Below are 16,725 nucleotides of genomic sequence, written 5' to 3'. Positions count from 1 at the left end.
ATATAGTCAAAAGGAATAGAAAGAGAAAAATATGCTTTTTGAATGAAAAGAAAGTATGAGCAGCCTGGTTTCAGACATTAGAAAAGGGGGGAAAACTGAGTTTACAGATAAGTTAATCTGAAGACAGCAGTGACCTGAGGAATGGCTTCACCAGCCAAAGGCTTGCCATGAAATCATACCAATGACAAAATGAGTCATTCCCAGGTGAGAGCAGGGTCAGTTTTCAAAACCTTCTTATGGACTATAGCCACACTCAATATTAGAATATAAGGATAGATGGTATTAAAACATTACCTCAGTAGTGTAATCAAACATCAAGTCTGTACAACCGACGGAATAAGATCCATTTCCTCTGGGGATTTTAGATTGACCAATGTTTGCCGCAGCCATCAGAGCTTGTATCTTACTGACCCATGCTGGAAAACAGGTCAATATTATTTTGTTTGTCATCCATGACTCCCCAGACTTGATTATGCCAAGAAACTTGGAGGGAATCAAGTGACCACCCATAGTTTTTGGGCCTTCATTTCTTCACTAACTAGTAAAATACACAAATAGTTATTGAAGACCCTCTGTATGTGAAGAACTGGGTGAGGAAAAAGATGGCCGTCGACATCCCTCTTCTCCTAAGATGCTGAAGATCATCCTCACCTCCTAATCCTTGTATCTTTGCTCTTAGCTGCTACTCCTATCCAGAGCATATTAAAGACCACTTCCTAAATCTGTTTTCCCTAAATATGAACTTTACCTGGTATTTCAGATTTGGGCTCACACCTTCCCACTGGATATCTGCATCTGACAACTTTCCCACAGGAACAGCGAAGCCCATGGTCCAGAGTGAAATTACATGACTCTCTCCCAAATCCCCAGCTTCACCCTCCAACCATATAGCCTGCCACTCCAGAATTCCATAGCTTGGGGATCCCAGGTCAGAAACCTAGGAATCATGCTACTCTCCTAACTATTTCTCCCCTGCCATCTACATCCAACCAAGTTCCAATTTCTAACATTTGTTTTTGCTTAGCATCCTCTCTCCAGTTATGTCTCTGCTCTGCTAGTTCACCTGTCTCACTTACACCTTCAGTGCTTTTGATCCAACAGTCACCATCTCTCCTGAACATCCTGTTCACCTTGGATCCTGACCCCTTCAACAGTGTCCTTCACACAGTTTCTGGAAAGATTTAAAGTATGAATCTCACCAGGCAAGTCTTCAAATCCTTCAATGCCTTCCTTCCACCAGTTGTTTTCCCTTGAAGAGAGCATGTTTTGGAATCTTTCTGGAGGGCAGTTTGTAGGTTATATTTAAATCTACGATGCCTTCCAGCGTGGGGTGGCTTCTTTTCTCTACTGGGGGATTGAAACTCAGAGAGATTCATAGGTGTACAAGTTAAACCCCAAGTTCTGGGCACTGTGAGAAAAACCCTTGGTAATCTGAAGGTCCATTGCTTCCCTCTCTGATTCTTTTTCCCTGTGAGTTACCTCCTTTCTATGTGCTCCTGAGCAACACAGTGGGCTGTTGCTTGCATCTGTGCCTTAGTAAATGCTGTTCCCTGCATTTGAAATCCCTGGCAAACTCCTATTCAACCTTTAACATCTTGATTGGATGTCAGGTCTTCTCTGAAACCTTCTCTGATTCCCCAGACTTAATCATTTCACCCTCAGTATTAAATAAATTCCCTATATATATTTTTATCTTCCTTCCTATCACATTAGACTAAAATTATGTGTTACTACTCTGTCTCCTAAGAGTATCTCATAAGAGCTGCATCCATATCTTTGTGTCCTCGGATCTTTAACACAATGTCTGGCGCAATGACCGGAGTTCAATAAATATTTGTGAAAATGACCAGAACTAAACTTTACACTGTCACTGGGTCTCTTCTGTCTCTGTTAAGTGCTTTATGGCATATATTCTTTTATCCACCCATTCTGGAAATATTTTCTCTCTCTGGCGCCAAAACCCTTCAACACACCTGAAGTCTCACCTGTTCTCCTTTCTAACCCACAATCAAGTCCACATTTAATTTCAGCATGATGAGACCAAATATCAATGCATCTGACTCACTTTTCCAGATTCAACTAACCTGCTCCATTCCTTCTTCTGGACTGTGAGAGGTGATTCCTTTGCTGGACAGTCTTTCATGCTTTTCTATCACATTCTGCCTCTGCCGCGTAGACACGGCGAACTATGCTATGTATGGCATCTGACTTCATACGGCATCTCTCAGAAAGGTGTTGAGTTATGAGAAGAAGGTCATCTACATCCTCCACACTGGTGTGTGAAACACCTGCCAGTGATGAGCCTTTCAACTCATAAGGCCTTGCAACTTCAAGTTGGTCCATAGACCAGCATCACTGGCATCAAATGGAAGATTGGGAATGAGGCTCTTAGGCCTCATCTCAATCCTACTGAATCTGAAAAGTTGTGCCTTTTGTCAGAAGCACTGGGCTAAGGTACCAGACCACCTGGCCTGACACACAGTCAGCAATTCATGTTCGAATTGTAGGAGATAGCTCCAAGGAAGGCAGTGGTTGAGATGAATGGACCCTGGTGCTGGAGCCAAGTGATGCTATCTTGGGTTCCATTTGTACATCTTACAAGCTATGCTGCTCTGTCATTGGCACCTTACCCCCTTCTCTGATCCTCATTTGTAAAGTGGGGATACAGTCACTTGGCCAGCCATCAGGACAGCTCTAAGGATCAAGTGATCATATAAATCAAGGTAGCTTGACTTGACCAGTTCAGTTCAGTCACTCAGTCGTGTCTAACTCTTTGCAACCTCATGGACTGCAGCACGCCAGGCTTCCCTGTCTATCACCAACTCCCAGAACTCACTCAAACTCGTGTCCTGACTTGACTTACAGGTGTGTTATGACCACCACCTATAACAGGCAGACAACTGAGGTTATTTGTCCCTTCCCTAGAGTTAGCGAACTCTGGTTACCCAAACTCAAGCCCAAAGAGGAGTTTTAGCAGATCTACAACAGATCATGGGCTTCCCCGGTGCTGCGAGTAGTAAAGAACCTGCCTGCCACTGCGGAAGACATAAGAGATGCGGGTTCAATCCCTGGGTCAGGAAGACCCCCTGAAGGAGGCAGACGAGAAGCCCGTGGACAAAGGAGCCTGGAGGCTACAATCCATGGGGTCACAAAGAGTCAGACGCTAAGACTGAAGCAACTTGGCAGGCACGCACACTAGATCATACCATTTTTCTCTGTATAGTTACAAAATCCAAGGCATTTCCTCTGAAACAATTTTTTAAAAAGCTTTCCCTATAAGGCTAACATTTTAGGGTCTGTTTAGAATTACAAAAAGCTTTTTCTCTCCCATTTAAGACTGTCGGCTCAGTGGTCCTTCACGACGTAATAGCAAGACTTCAAGTCCGGAGGACAGAAGGGCAGGCCTGTGACGAGCAGCCTGGATTCTCCTGCAGCCCCCACCCACAGGAACCATGGTGTTGCCACAGGGACTCAAACCACAGTTTGGTGAGGAGCTCCAGAGAACCCACAGCTGCCTGGGAGGTACTACCTCTGGAATTGAGTGTTCAGTTCTAGAGCCATGGGGAGATTCCATGTTGCACAAGGTTCCTCTTATGAGATGTCAGTTCCACCCAGGCTCTGGGAACCTTTCCACTCACCTCAGAGTAACCTGGTCCTCTAAAACCTGCTCTACCAAAAAGCCTCATCCAGCATTCAGGAGCCCAGGTCAAGGGGACACTGCAAGGCTGCCAGTTCCAGGACGCCTGACCCCGGAGAAGGTCTCAGAAAACTTTGACCTGGGGTTTGAGTATAGGTCTCCAGGGCCCTGTGGCTGGAGGGCCGTGTGTGTGTGTGTGTGTGTGTGTGTGTGTGTGTAACTGATTCACTTTGCTGTATAGGAGAAATTAAATACAACATGTAAGTCAACTACATTTCAGTAAAGTTTTAAAAAAGAGAAAATGTTCAGCAGCCCATAGCTAATGGATAGGATTCTGGATTTCCCATTCTCTAGCCATCGATCAGCACACCTCATGGAAAAAAAGAGACAGGTAGGGGACTTGCCAGGTTGCGTGGCCACTCTCCAGATGATACTGTTTTATGGTTCAGAACTTTTAGATGTCACTTCCTATTTTTCTTCAACTTCATTTTAATAGGAGGCATTAGAATCTATGGTATGCTATTAATCTTAGTATACATTTTTGGTGATGTTCATTTATCAAATAGTCCCAATGTCTGTTTCTGGGGTTGGAGATGGATTGTACAAATGTGAGGAAAATGACCATCTCTTTATGGTTTTATGTCCTCCATTAACAAATGGGACATCTCTAGCCATGCTGATAAACCTTTTAGCTATATGACCATATTTTCTATGTATTCATTTAGTACAAACGATACCAATAATCATATATTACTTTCATCTTTTATTGAATAAACTATTTCTAATAATTTAAAACATATTCATGCATTCTTTTTTGAGTGTTTAGAATGAATGGGCTGGGATGACAGATGAATCAAGTTTCTGCTGGCTCAATAACAGCTTTCAAGTTTTTTTCAAACATGGGGGAATAGGGAACATGTTTTGAAATTCCCACCCTGTACCAGTATAAAGCACATGATGTAAAAGAATCTGCTCATCACGTAAGATGCCACCTGTCTCCAACCTACAGGTAAGGTAATGAGAGAATGAATATAATCAGGCTGCAGGCCTCTTGAACTTAATTATGAGTCCTCTGTGTTAGTCACCAAAGAGGTATGACTCATGCCTCACCTTTCTGGAAAGTATTGTTGCATGAATGGACCTGTGAGATAAGAGGCCATTTCTATGCAAACATAGAAGACCTAGTCTCTCTTCCGCTGTTGTGTTCATTTCCCCAGCTATGAAGCAGGGCCAGATTTGTAAGGCACTGTGTTATGAAAGATCTTTGGTGAATGTCACAGTCGGGAGTCACCCGTCAACACTGCACAGCTAGACCCAGAGAAGCCATGTCTCCCTAGGTGCACGGGTCAGTGGGTACAGAGAGTATGGTACCTTTCAGAGGCCACCAACACCGCTTACCTGAACAGACGAGAAAATTCCTGAGCCCAACTCTCTGGAATTAGCAAGAATTCTCAAGACTCCAGAAGGAATCACTTTGCAATCAAGGTCCTTTTAGGGGTCATAGATGTCCCTGTCTAGAGATGGCTGTCCCATTCTGGCCACCACTCTTGGGCTTGGCCAAGCCTCCGCCTCCTTTCTTTTGCCACTGTTGCTCAGTCGCTCAGTCGTGTCCGACTCTTTGTGACCCCAAGGACTGCAGTATGCCAGGCTTCCCTGTCCTTCACTATCTCCCAGAGCTTGCTCAAACTCATGTCCATTGAGGTGGTGATGCCATCCCACCATCTCATCCTCTGTCGCCTCCTCTCCTTCCCTCCCCACAAAAGGTAAGAAAGAGCAGGGATGCACATCCATTCTCATCTGGGACTCCAAGTGCCTGCTGGTCCCTGCTTTTCCCTGTCATTAGATAGAAAAGGTTGTCTCCCTCTGCATCCAAACTCTAAATCACCATCTTCTAACACCATCAACCAGGACTCCCCACCATCAACCAGGACTACACCTGTTGATCAAGACACCTGCCTCTTCTTCACCATCGTGGGGGCAGTTTTGGGGTTTCCTTGGAGGGCACTCCAGGGGAGATGTGTTACTGTACCCAGAGGGCATGGCAGTCATGTAGGAAAAAGGCAGCGTGGACCTTCTCCCCAGTGATTGCAAACTGAGCTTCCAGCTTGTTTGAAAAGGCCTCCTCTGAGCAGTCTTGCAGTCTTTTTCTTTTGGCCATGCTGCATGCGGGATCTTACTTCCCCAACCAGGGATCGAACGCATATCCCCTCACTAGAAGTGCAGAGTCTTAACCACTGGACTGCCAGGGAAGTCCCTGTCTTGCAGTCCTGATGTTGAAGAAGAAGGCACTTCTTTCTCTTGGTTCAGTAGGAAGAAGAAAGACTGAGGCCCCTCCATTCCCTCAGGAGAATTAAGGATCTCCATCAGCATCTTCTTAGACAACCCCACACATAACTTCCCTGGGGCCAGTTCGAATTTGGCAACAGGTGGATAGTTCAAGCCCTTGAACAAATATACCTCTTACCTGGGGATTCAATATAGGCAACTGGATTCAGGTCTTGCCAGTCAAAAGGATAAACCAATGCAAGGCAGGTGCAGAGGCAGAAAAGCACATGCAATTTGGACGGTAACATCTCCGAAGCTGAGCTGCCGTTTCAGCTTAACCTTCTTTAAGGCAAAGAATGACATGGAAAAACAGACATGCAATAAATAGGACTTAAACAGGCTGACCAATCAGTGAGATTAAGGGACTAGTAACATGATTCCATGGGTTATGAAGGGAGAAGACGTTTGGAAAAAAAATGGCACATGCATTTTCTATGATAGGTTTTGGGGAGGCACTAGGGTGTTAGGGGTCTTGGTCATGCTGGATTGCAGAGCCCAGAAATAACATTTTTAGGCTGGAATATTAGGTTGTTGGCCACTAGTTTCCTAATTTGCAGCAGTCTAGTCGGGTTATGAAGAAGAGCATCCAACTGTAATAATTATAACAATCACATATCATAACCATACACATGGGCTTGTCAAGCACATAGTAAATCCTCAATGTTTTGGCTAATGTTTCCCTATATTTGTAAAAACATCATATTGCAGAAGCTGAGGTCAGTGGAACCAGTAATGTCAGTGGAACATGGTAATAATAAATTACATTACTGTAAGACTCTTTGCTAACATCTTATCAGCAAGAAACTATCTTGGATCTGTGCCTCATCTGTCCCCTTGCACATTTTCCCCCTCAGCTTTTTGGGGTGATGGAAATGGTCCAAGCCACCACCATCTATCTCCTTCTTGAATTTTGCAGTAACTTCCAACTGGTTTTCCCCAAAGCCTATGGTCAATTCTCAATATAGCAGCTGGAGTGACAATGCCATTCCTCTTGCTCAAAGTCCCCAGCTGACTTCATATCACACAGAGCACAAGCCACAGGCCTTAAAGTAACATTAAGGGCTCTACAGCGTGTACCCGAGAGACTCCAGATCTGACCCCCTCCTCCAGCCCCTCCTGCACACTCACCCACATACCTGCTGTAGCCACACACCTCCTTTGCCATCCAGCAAACATTCCAGGCATCCAGGCACCCCTACTCTTCCTTGGGATCTGAACCTGTGTCCCTCTTCCAGGAAGGCTCTTTGCTCTGACACCCAAATAACTGGCTCCCTCACTCCTAGGTTTTGGCTTCCATGTTAGCTTCTCAATGAGATCTTCCCAGTTGACTACACAAAGCCATTACCAACCATCACCAAAGTTTCCCTGGGACAGGAAAGGAGGTGATCTCTGACCTGGTTCCTCCAGGGTGCAAAAGGAGAAGACACCTCCCAGCTCAGCGAGCAGAGCTCACCCATCTGGGCACAGCCAGGAGGCAGAGCCACTGGGAGCACAGAAGGCAGTAACCTCTTTGCCCAGCACATTCAGGCCATGCCTCCATCGGGGTACTATCTGTCCTCTACTGACTGGTAGGTTTCAGTGACTTCACTATCCAGTCCCACCCTCTGAGGCATGTGAGAAAAAAATAATCACTATATAGGCTCAATATGCACATTTATACATAAATAGGAAAAAAAAGTCTAGATGAATATAAAGCCAGAATATTCTCAATGGTTACATTTAAGGGGCAAGATTACAGGTGATTTTAGTTTTCCTTTTTCACATGCGCTTTTCTAATCTGTCGACAATGAACAAGCATCACTTGAGCAGGAAAGAAAAAAGAAAGGAAACCAAAAAAAAACCCTAGCTCTTTCCTTGAGCAACTAAATCTAAATCGACGGCTTCCTGCCAGAAATAAGCTACCCTCTTAGATACGTTGGGCTTCCCCAGTGGCTCAGACAGTAAAGAATCCGGGTTCAATCTCTGGGTCGGGAAGCTCACCTGGAGAAGGAATGGCAACCCACTCCAGTATTCTTGCCTGGAGAATTTCATGGACAGAGGAGCCTGGCGGGCTACAGTCCATGGGGTCGCAAAGATTCAGACATGACTGAGCAACTAATACTTCCACTTCCTTAGATATTTTAGGTCTAGTTTAGGGATAACGTTAGATTGAAGACTTTGCTTTAGAGCACTAATTTTAGGAGAAAGGTATGCTTTGGTTTCAGTTTCGAAAACTGGCGTAGGTTTCTCAAAATTTCAAGTTAGGACCCATGAGCCAGTCATTGTACTAGGCTTTTAAGGGAGTCCCAGTGTGTGGAAAAGAGTGTGTGTGTTCCTGAGTGGGTACGGAGTGGGGATGGGATGAAGCGTAGGACGACAAACAAAAGAGAAACATGCTTCAAAGAGTGCCCTGTTAAAAAAAAAATAGGGACTTCCCTGGTGGTCCAGTGGTTAAGAATCCATCTTCCATTGCAGGGGACTCGAGTTCGATCCCTGGTCATGGGACTAAGATCCCACATGTTGCGGAGCAACTAAGCCTGCACGCCACAACTAGGGAGACCATACATTGCAAAAAAGAGCCAAAAAAAAAAAAAGGGGGGGTGCCCAGTTTCGGACTTGCCCAGCGGTTCGGTGATTAAGACTCCGGGCTTCCCCTGCAGGGGACGCAGTTGCTACAATCCCTGGTCAGGGAACTAAGATCCCATCCCACATGCCTCACTGAACAGACAAAAATATAAATCATCTAAAAATTTAAAAAAGTGTGCCCAGTTTTGTGATCTAGATGATGATGGAGGTAATCTACTCTGGTTCAGATGAAGTTAGGAGACACTAATTAGTCCAATTCTGTTGTTTTATAAACAAAGAAACTGAGGCCCAGAGAAGGGAAGCAACTTGCAGGAACAACACAGTAAATTAGCGGCCACTTTAAGAGCAGAAGCTCTCATCCCCTGATCACCCAGTCATCAGATCTGCAGCAGCAGTGAGCCCTGCCCTGTAGGTGGGGAGTGAAGAATGTGGATCCTGTGGCGATCTGGACAGGAAATTCCCCTGGGCAATGGGAAAGTGAAAGCGAAGTCGCACAGTTGTGTCCGACCCCATGGACTATAGCCTACCAGGCTCCTCTGTCCATGGGATTTTTCCAGGCAATAGTCCTGGAGTGGATTGCCATTTCCTTCTCCAGGGGATCTTCCCAACTCAGGGACTGAACCGGGTCTCCCACATTGTAGACAGACGCTTTACCGTCTGAGCCACCAGGGAAGAGCTGGGCAATGGGAAGGGCCTGAGTTTGCAATCAGAAGGATCAACTCCAGGCCAGTCATTGGGTATCTGGAACCCAAATCACCTAATCATTGAAATGAAAGAAACAACTTTATCTTGTAGAGTTGATGAGGTGAGAAAATGCCAGCAAAGAGCCCAACCATCAAGCCGGCAGAGTGCCCTTTTCCCTTCTTCCCCAGAAACAAGATTAGCTCCACGGGAAGCAAAGTAGATTAGATTCTCGAGATTACCTTCTAAGAAAGACCCCAGTGATCCAAAAGCCGGTAACTGTGTCCTGCCCAGCTGTCAACACAGCATGAGTGCTGCAGGCTCCGGCTGCATCAGGTTTCTCACCCTCTGCATCGCTGACACTCGTGCGCGCATGCGTGCTCAGTCGCTTCAGTCGTGTTCAGCCCTTTGCAACCCTACCGACTGTAGCTGGCCAGGCTCTTCAGTACAAGGGATTCTCCAGGCAAGAATACTGGAGTGGGTTGCCACGCCCTCCCCCAGGGGATCTTCCCCGACCCAGGGGTTGAACTCAACGTTTCCTGAATTGCAGGCAGATTCTTTATCGCTGAGGCACTGGGAAGCCCATCATTGACACTTGGGACCAGGTAATTCCTGGGAATGGGGTCTGTTCTGTGTATCGTAGGGTGTTTAGCAGCATCCCTGACCTCTGCTCACCAGATGCCAGTGGTAGCGCCCCCTCCCTTGTGACAAATACAAATGTCTCCAAACATTGCTAAGTGACTTCTGCAGCAGGGAGGAACTGCCCCCAGTTGAGAACTCTGGGCCACATAATGGCAAGCATGCACAGGCATGGGTCTGCCTTATCTAGGAGATGAGACAAAACCATACGCTTAGAAACAGTGTGGAAAACCGTGTGTGTGTGTGTGTGCACGCACATGCATGCTCAGTCATGTCTGACTCTTTGTGACCCCTTGGACGGTAGCCCACCAGGCTCCTCTGTCCATGGAATTCTACAGGCAAGAATACTGGAGTGGGTTGCCATTCCCTTCTCCAGGGGATCTTTCTGACCCAGAAATTGAATCCGGCTCTCCAGCACTGCAGGCAGATTCTTTACCGTCTGAGCTACCAGGGAAGCCATCTACTTTAAGACAAATAACTATAACTCTGAGCTCTCTTGCTAAGCAGGCAGGTGTATCTAAGTATTCAGCGTATGTGCTGGTTTAGATTTACAAAGATACGTGAATTCTTCACCAGTGAATTCCATATGTGATATGTATGCGTCACTGCATTTGCTCTTCATCTTATTCTCCAGTTAATCTAGTTGGGGATCTTCCCATGATGCCCTTGCCCAGAAGCCCCACTCCTTCCCACAATGCCCACAGGACTGTGTGTTCACCTTTGACGGTGCTGACTTAACCACAACAGCCTATCCACCAGACCACTCATTCAACCATCCACCCATTCAAACATCTACAGAGCACCACGTGCTTAGTAGATGTACTAAGCAACCATAAGCACATGAAACCCCATGGAGGGGTTCTTGTCCATTTTCCCCCAAATGGAATGAAGCTGCTCCCACTAAAGGTCCAGTACCCTTCATCTTTTTAAATTTCTCATATTTCTATGTACTTGGTGGGGGAGGTCCTTAACAATGTTCCTCTGGTTTCTGATTCACTTCTCTAGCTTTATTTCTTAAAGTAAGCTGTTTCATTCTTTTATGTGATTTTATTATAAGAAGCCACCCATCTTCTGTGGAGGTGTCACACAATTTAGGTAAATATGACCAAAAGCTTCCCATGTTGCTAAAAGGAAAACAGTGCTTCTTGCTTTTCCAAACAAAGAACTACTGTAATTGGCTCTAAGTCACTGGTGTGCTGGGACACTGGCTTCTTTTATCTTCTGATGGTCATTAAGACCTTTGGGAGGATGACCATAAGGCTCTAGTATCTGAACACAGAGGAATAATTCATAAGAAGTCTTTCATTTCTCCGAGTCCTCTTTTCGCAGAAAAGTGCCTTTTTCTCAACTGTGGGATACAGCTTAGCTAGAAATGTATTTACATTGACCAACTAGGATCCTGAAAAGTCTAATATTGACTCTGGACATTTACAACAGGGAATCCAAAGTGACACACAGTCTTCACAATCACAATGTATGAAAATCTACTACCACCACCACCAGCCAATATTATCTTTTCTTTGAGAAAGATGTAACTGGACAGACAGCAATAACTAGTAAACAAAAAGCTGGGAACACAGGACTTATTTCTTCCTTAACAGTGCCAAATTTACCAAAGCAAAACCAGAGATTCTAATGGGGGTATAAAAGGCATCCTGATTATTGGATGGTAATCTGGCAAGACTTCAACTGTTCATATCCTTTGATCTTTTCACTACTTTTCTGAGATAGGCACAGCACACAAATATTATACACAGAGAAGTAAAATCCTAAAAATGGTATGCCCCTTCATTTATTCCAATTCTAGAAGAATCAACACACATGGAAGCCCTTCAGATGTCAAACAGTGAAGGAATACCATAGATGGGATTATATTCAGTTATTTTTCTATAAGTGACATTTTAAGCAACTATATCCTTGTTTGATGAAGAAAAATATTTACTCCATTCTGAAACAGGCTAAAGGCAGCTTGAACATCAGACTACAGCAGCAATCCTCAACCAGGGCAACTTTATTCCCCAGGGGACATTTGGCGATGTCTGGAGACATTTTTGGTTGTCAAAACTGAGAGGTGACTATTACTGGCATCTGGAGGGCAGAGACCAGGAATGATGCTAAACATCTTACAATATACAGGACAGACCCACAACACAGACATTTATAGCTCAAAATGCAAAGAATGCTGAGATAGAGAGACCTTGGTATAAAAGGATGTGGGTGAAACCGTATCCTTTAATAATAAACCATATTCTTTAACAATAAAGAATATTTATTCCATTCTGAAACAGGCTATAGGAAGGTAGATGCCTGGTCAATACAAGGAAGAACTTTTAACATAATCAAGTAATTTATGATGTATTCCTTACAATGTAGAGAGAGCTTGCTATCAAAAAAAGGATTCTACCAGAGCTAACTGGTCCCATACCGGGATGCTGAAAAAGGTAGGGGTCCTTGGGTGTAGCTGGACTCTGAGTTTTCACCTTTAGTAAAGATATACAATTCCATTTAAAAGCATCAGCAAACATTTCCTACTTTATACTTATTATTATTGAAACTAGGAAAGAGAAAACACAATACCTGCTCTACTAATTTGTTTTATTTCTACCATATTAGCTAATAGAATCAAAACTTAATATGGACATTATCACAAATGTATAATATGCAAGTCACTTCTGCAGAAAAGTCTAAAGCCTCTTATCCTGGGCACAGCTGATACAATTCTTGTGCAATCATTTCACAACCTAAGAAAAGAGATATGGCCAAAAAAAAAAAAAAGAAGCAGCAGTTCCCCATTGTGGAACCAATTTCGTGATTCTACTCATATTTAGAACACGGGAGCTCGTTTGCCTCCACTTTGCAAATATCCAGATGTCTGCTGCCCTCTGTGGTTTTCAAATCACAAACGGTTAAGTTATCTAAGATCTCTGGGCCCTTTGCAGCCATATTGGAAGCATTCTGGTACATTCCATGCCAGTTAAACCACATCTCATTGAACTAGTAGAGCTTTAAAGGCTTTGACAAATGAAAGTTTACTTAAAGGGACAATAACCCAGCAATAACCAGACAGATGAGGGAACAAGGCAACAAGTCACATGGGGAGCTGTTGAAGGAAATAGGGATGTTTACGCTGGGGGAAACCCAGATGGCACATGACAGCTACAGTTCTATGGAAAAGGGATGAGTCCTACGTGGACCCAGACTGTAGAACTCTGTTAGCTGGAGCTCTTCGACAAGTACCACATTCTCTCTATCACAGGAGCAGTTTAAGCACACAACTGCGGAACACCATCAAGCATGCTGGAGAAGGAATTCCTGCGCTGGATAAGGGTGAATGTGAATTGGACAGGCCAGACTAGATAACCCTAACCCTAGGGCTCCCAGTTAGGTAACTTAAGTGAGCTCAACGGACCCTGTGTAATAGAGAAAATAGTGGTGGGGGCTGCAGTAGATGGGGTCATCTGAAAGGGTCCAGGTGTATCCCAGTTGGCTGCTGTCAATGTGGGAATGACCTCTTCAAGTTACCAGATCTTCACTATTTTTTTTTTCAGTTAAAGCCAGAAAATCATATTTGTATGTAAAACCTATTGATTTTTAAAGAAGAGCACCTAATCCAATATTTCAAAGCACTATATAAGTTAAACAGAAGATGCTGTGGCCTCTGGGAGAAACTGTAACATCTTCCTTAAAGATGCCCTAACCACCCTCAACCCTAAGGAACTCTGATAGTAAATAACGCAGGAGAGAAAGCGTACAGATTCTAGAATTACAGTCACATCTTGTCTGCAATTTGAATCACCAGTCTGGCCACTTGAAGCTGATATTCAGATGAGCCGACCAATCAATAATTAATAAGGTCTGGCAAGGGGAAGCTAACTGGGGAACCACTAAGTCACTAAGAACTGCATTGCACAAGACGTAAATGAGGAAAGGCTTCTATTTCCCTCTGACAGACACCTTTTTTCTAGTATGCTGCGTGTCAAAATGAGGCAGGGAAGAGAAACAGATTTTCCCAACTGTCTGGCTGCTGAGAAGGTCAGGCCTACCGCAGCTGGTAAACAACTTTGAAACTCTTGCCTGGCCCCCAGAAACTGTGATCAACTAGGGAAAATTCAAGAGTTTCCTCTGAGAGAGGCCGCTTCGCTAAGGGAAATAATCCTATTCAGCCCTGACTCCCAGCCCCCTCCAGAAATTCTGCTGTCATGTAAAGGTTTTCAGTTGGCAACAGATCTTTGCACACAAACATATTTGTATCCAGCCATATCCAGCACAAAGATAAGTCTGCTAAATTAAAAAAAAGTTTCCATGTCTAGCTTCTATTCTGAATTTTATCTGATCACATTAAGGTTTTAAAAGTAAGCTGGCTAAAATAAAGTAACAGTACTCCAATAAAAAAATAATTAAATAAAAAAGTAAGCTGGCTATACAATACAGTATTTTTAACTATAGTCATCATGCTATATGTGATATCCCTAGGGCTTATATATTTTATAACTGGATGTTGGTGCTTTTTGACCATCATTGCTCATTTCTGAATTTTAGTTTATGCTGAATATCAGTTTAATAAACTACCTTTTATCCCACATTAAAATTTTTGATGGAATATGTTTAAAAAGCAAACTGGCTATCATGTTAGCATTAATTTCCCTGCCTTCTATGATGGTACGTTTCATTAGTAATTCTTGGTTTAGGTTTTTCAACACCCTGAGCAGAGCAAAATATTTTTTTATGTTTAGTAAATTATATTTATTGAAAAGAATAAAGAAAAAGACATTGAAACTGGTATAAAATTTTGGCAAATGAAGCACAAGGAATTCAAAGTAGCATAATATTAGCATATTAGAATAGTAACAAGATCTTACATTACTTCATTTTTAAATTCTTATTGGGGTACAACTGCTTTACAATGTTGTGTTAGTTCCTACTGTACAGCAAAATGAATCAGCCATACTATACACAGGTGCTTGTGCTTAGTCTCATCCAACTATTTGCAACCTTTTGGACTGTAACCCACCAGGCTAAAGCCCACCAGGCTCCTGTCCATGGGAAGAATACTGGAGTGGGTTGCCACTTTCTCCTTCAGGTGATCTTCCTGACCCAGGGATTGAATCCGCACCTCCTGTGTCTCCTGCATTGCAGGCAGATTTTTTACCTGCTGAGCCACCAGGGAAACCCACTTATACATATATTGTCTCCCTTTTGGACTTCCTTACCATTCAGGTCACCACAGTGGATTGAGCAGAGTCCCCTGTGCTCTACAGTAGGTGCGCATTAGTTATCTATTTTATATACAGTATCTATTTTATATCCATTTTATTCTATCTATTTTATATCAATAGTGTATAGTGTCAACTCCAATCTCCCAATTCCTCGCACTCGCCCCCTTACCTGCTTGGTATCCATACAGCTGTTATCTATGTCTGTGTCTCTATTTCTGCTTTGCAAATAGGACTGCTTTACTTTAAAGAACATATTCATTAGCTTATTTGTTTTTGCAAGATGAGTGGACCACACAGAGCAATGCCATCTCACTATGCAGATGGGAAATTTGAGACAGAAACATGAAGTGACTTCCCATACTGCCCCAAAACACAGACTGCTCCCACACTCTGGTAAATCTCCATAATAAATATACCTGGAGATAGTTTCATCACCTCTCCTCTTCTCCTCCTATTACCCATCCTCCACAGACTCCCAGAGGAACCCTTGAGAAAAATGTAAATCTACCAAGTCTTGCCTCCGCTCAAGGCTACCCACCGCACTTGAAACAAAGTCCAAACTGCTCACCTCAGCCTCCAAGTCTCTGCCCGACCTGGATTCAGCCTCATGCCTCTGCCACCCTCCTCCTTCCCTTCTGCAGACTCACTGCCCTCAGCTATGCCTGGACCAAATCAAGCTAGTTTCCAGCCCTGTGTGCCTGTGGTTCTCTCCACCAGAACTGCCTGTCCATCCCTGGAGGCTCATCCTAAAGCCATCTCTCAGGAAAGTCTCTTTAAAAAACCCAATCCAGAAGCCCATCACACATATATATACACACACACACACCAGTACTCTGTTACAGCATTTTTTTCCCATTTGCTTTAAAACATCTAGTCCTTTCCAAACTGACCTTGCTCATCCCTTGGTTCTAGAAAGTGAACTCCATGAGAAAAGAGACCGCACTGCTATACTCACTGCGCCTGACATGTTGTTGGTGCTCAGTAAAGATTTCTTGAGGTCAATGAAGGGATGAATGAAGTTTGTACTAGGAATCAACTAGCCCACTTAATTCAATTGATACCTATTTAGATAGCAGAGTTTTTCTTTCTCCTCAACTGCTATGTTTATTTATTTTTTAATTACAAGCTTATATATAGAGACTATTAGACTGTGTCTATTAGTGTGTTATGAGTCATCCCTGTAACGTGGAGCAAAGGACAGGACTCTGAACAGGTGCTTGGCTTCATAGAGAAAGGCAGTAAGAATCCACGGCCTGTCCCTTCAAACTACAAAGCTTTCTCAAAATTCTGGAAGTTCTGGTAAAAGGAAAGCCTACATTTTCTGCATGTTCACAACCGTTTCATAGCAGTTACTGCTGACTGTACTTACATTTATATGTTTTTAAACTAATTTCCTTACTGCTGAAAATACTGACAAATGGATATGATTAGCCTTTCTAAATAAGAAAAAGAGTTGCTTTCTTAGTGAAAGCAAAAAAAAAAAAAAAAAAAAGATCTAGAAATTCTGGAACAGTATGATTTTAGAGCTAAATGTTCCCTTCAGCTTTTCTTCACTCCTTACTTTGTCTTCAATGATCACGTTTATGGAAATTTCTCAATGTGTCAAGAAGTCTGGCCTCAGTTATCAAAAGGGTCTTGAAAAAAATTTCAGGCTGATCCTCC

At 43.6% G+C, this 16,725-nt stretch overlaps 1 protein-coding gene across 2 annotated transcripts in view; it reads right to left on the bottom strand.

The window, feature by feature from the left end:
• The window catches only part of PLA2G7 (phospholipase A2 group VII), a 33,080-nt gene that overhangs the window by 14,158 nt on the left and 2,197 nt on the right, over window positions 1–16,725 (bottom strand). The window contains exons 2-3 of one of the 2 annotated variants that reach the window (XM_018039171.1): window positions 6,102–6,244; window positions 295–416 (exon numbers count right to left, since the gene is read on the bottom strand). In XM_018039171.1, coding sequence (XP_017894660.1) covers window positions 295–416; window positions 6,102–6,210 — 231 coding nt within the window. In that variant the 5' untranslated portion in view covers window positions 6,211–6,244. Of the gene's footprint in view, window positions 1–294; window positions 417–2,084; window positions 2,202–6,101; window positions 6,245–16,725 lie in introns of those variants that run through there. The other variant, XM_018039172.1, reaches the window with a different exon arrangement.

This window comes from Capra hircus, chromosome 23, assembly GCF_001704415.2.
Source record: "Capra hircus breed San Clemente chromosome 23, ASM170441v1, whole genome shotgun sequence".
In the NCBI taxonomy this organism is placed as follows: domain Eukaryota; kingdom Metazoa; phylum Chordata; class Mammalia; order Artiodactyla; family Bovidae; genus Capra; species Capra hircus.
Note: the sequence above shows the minus strand (reverse complement) of the source record. Positions and strands in the feature narration are given on the sequence as shown.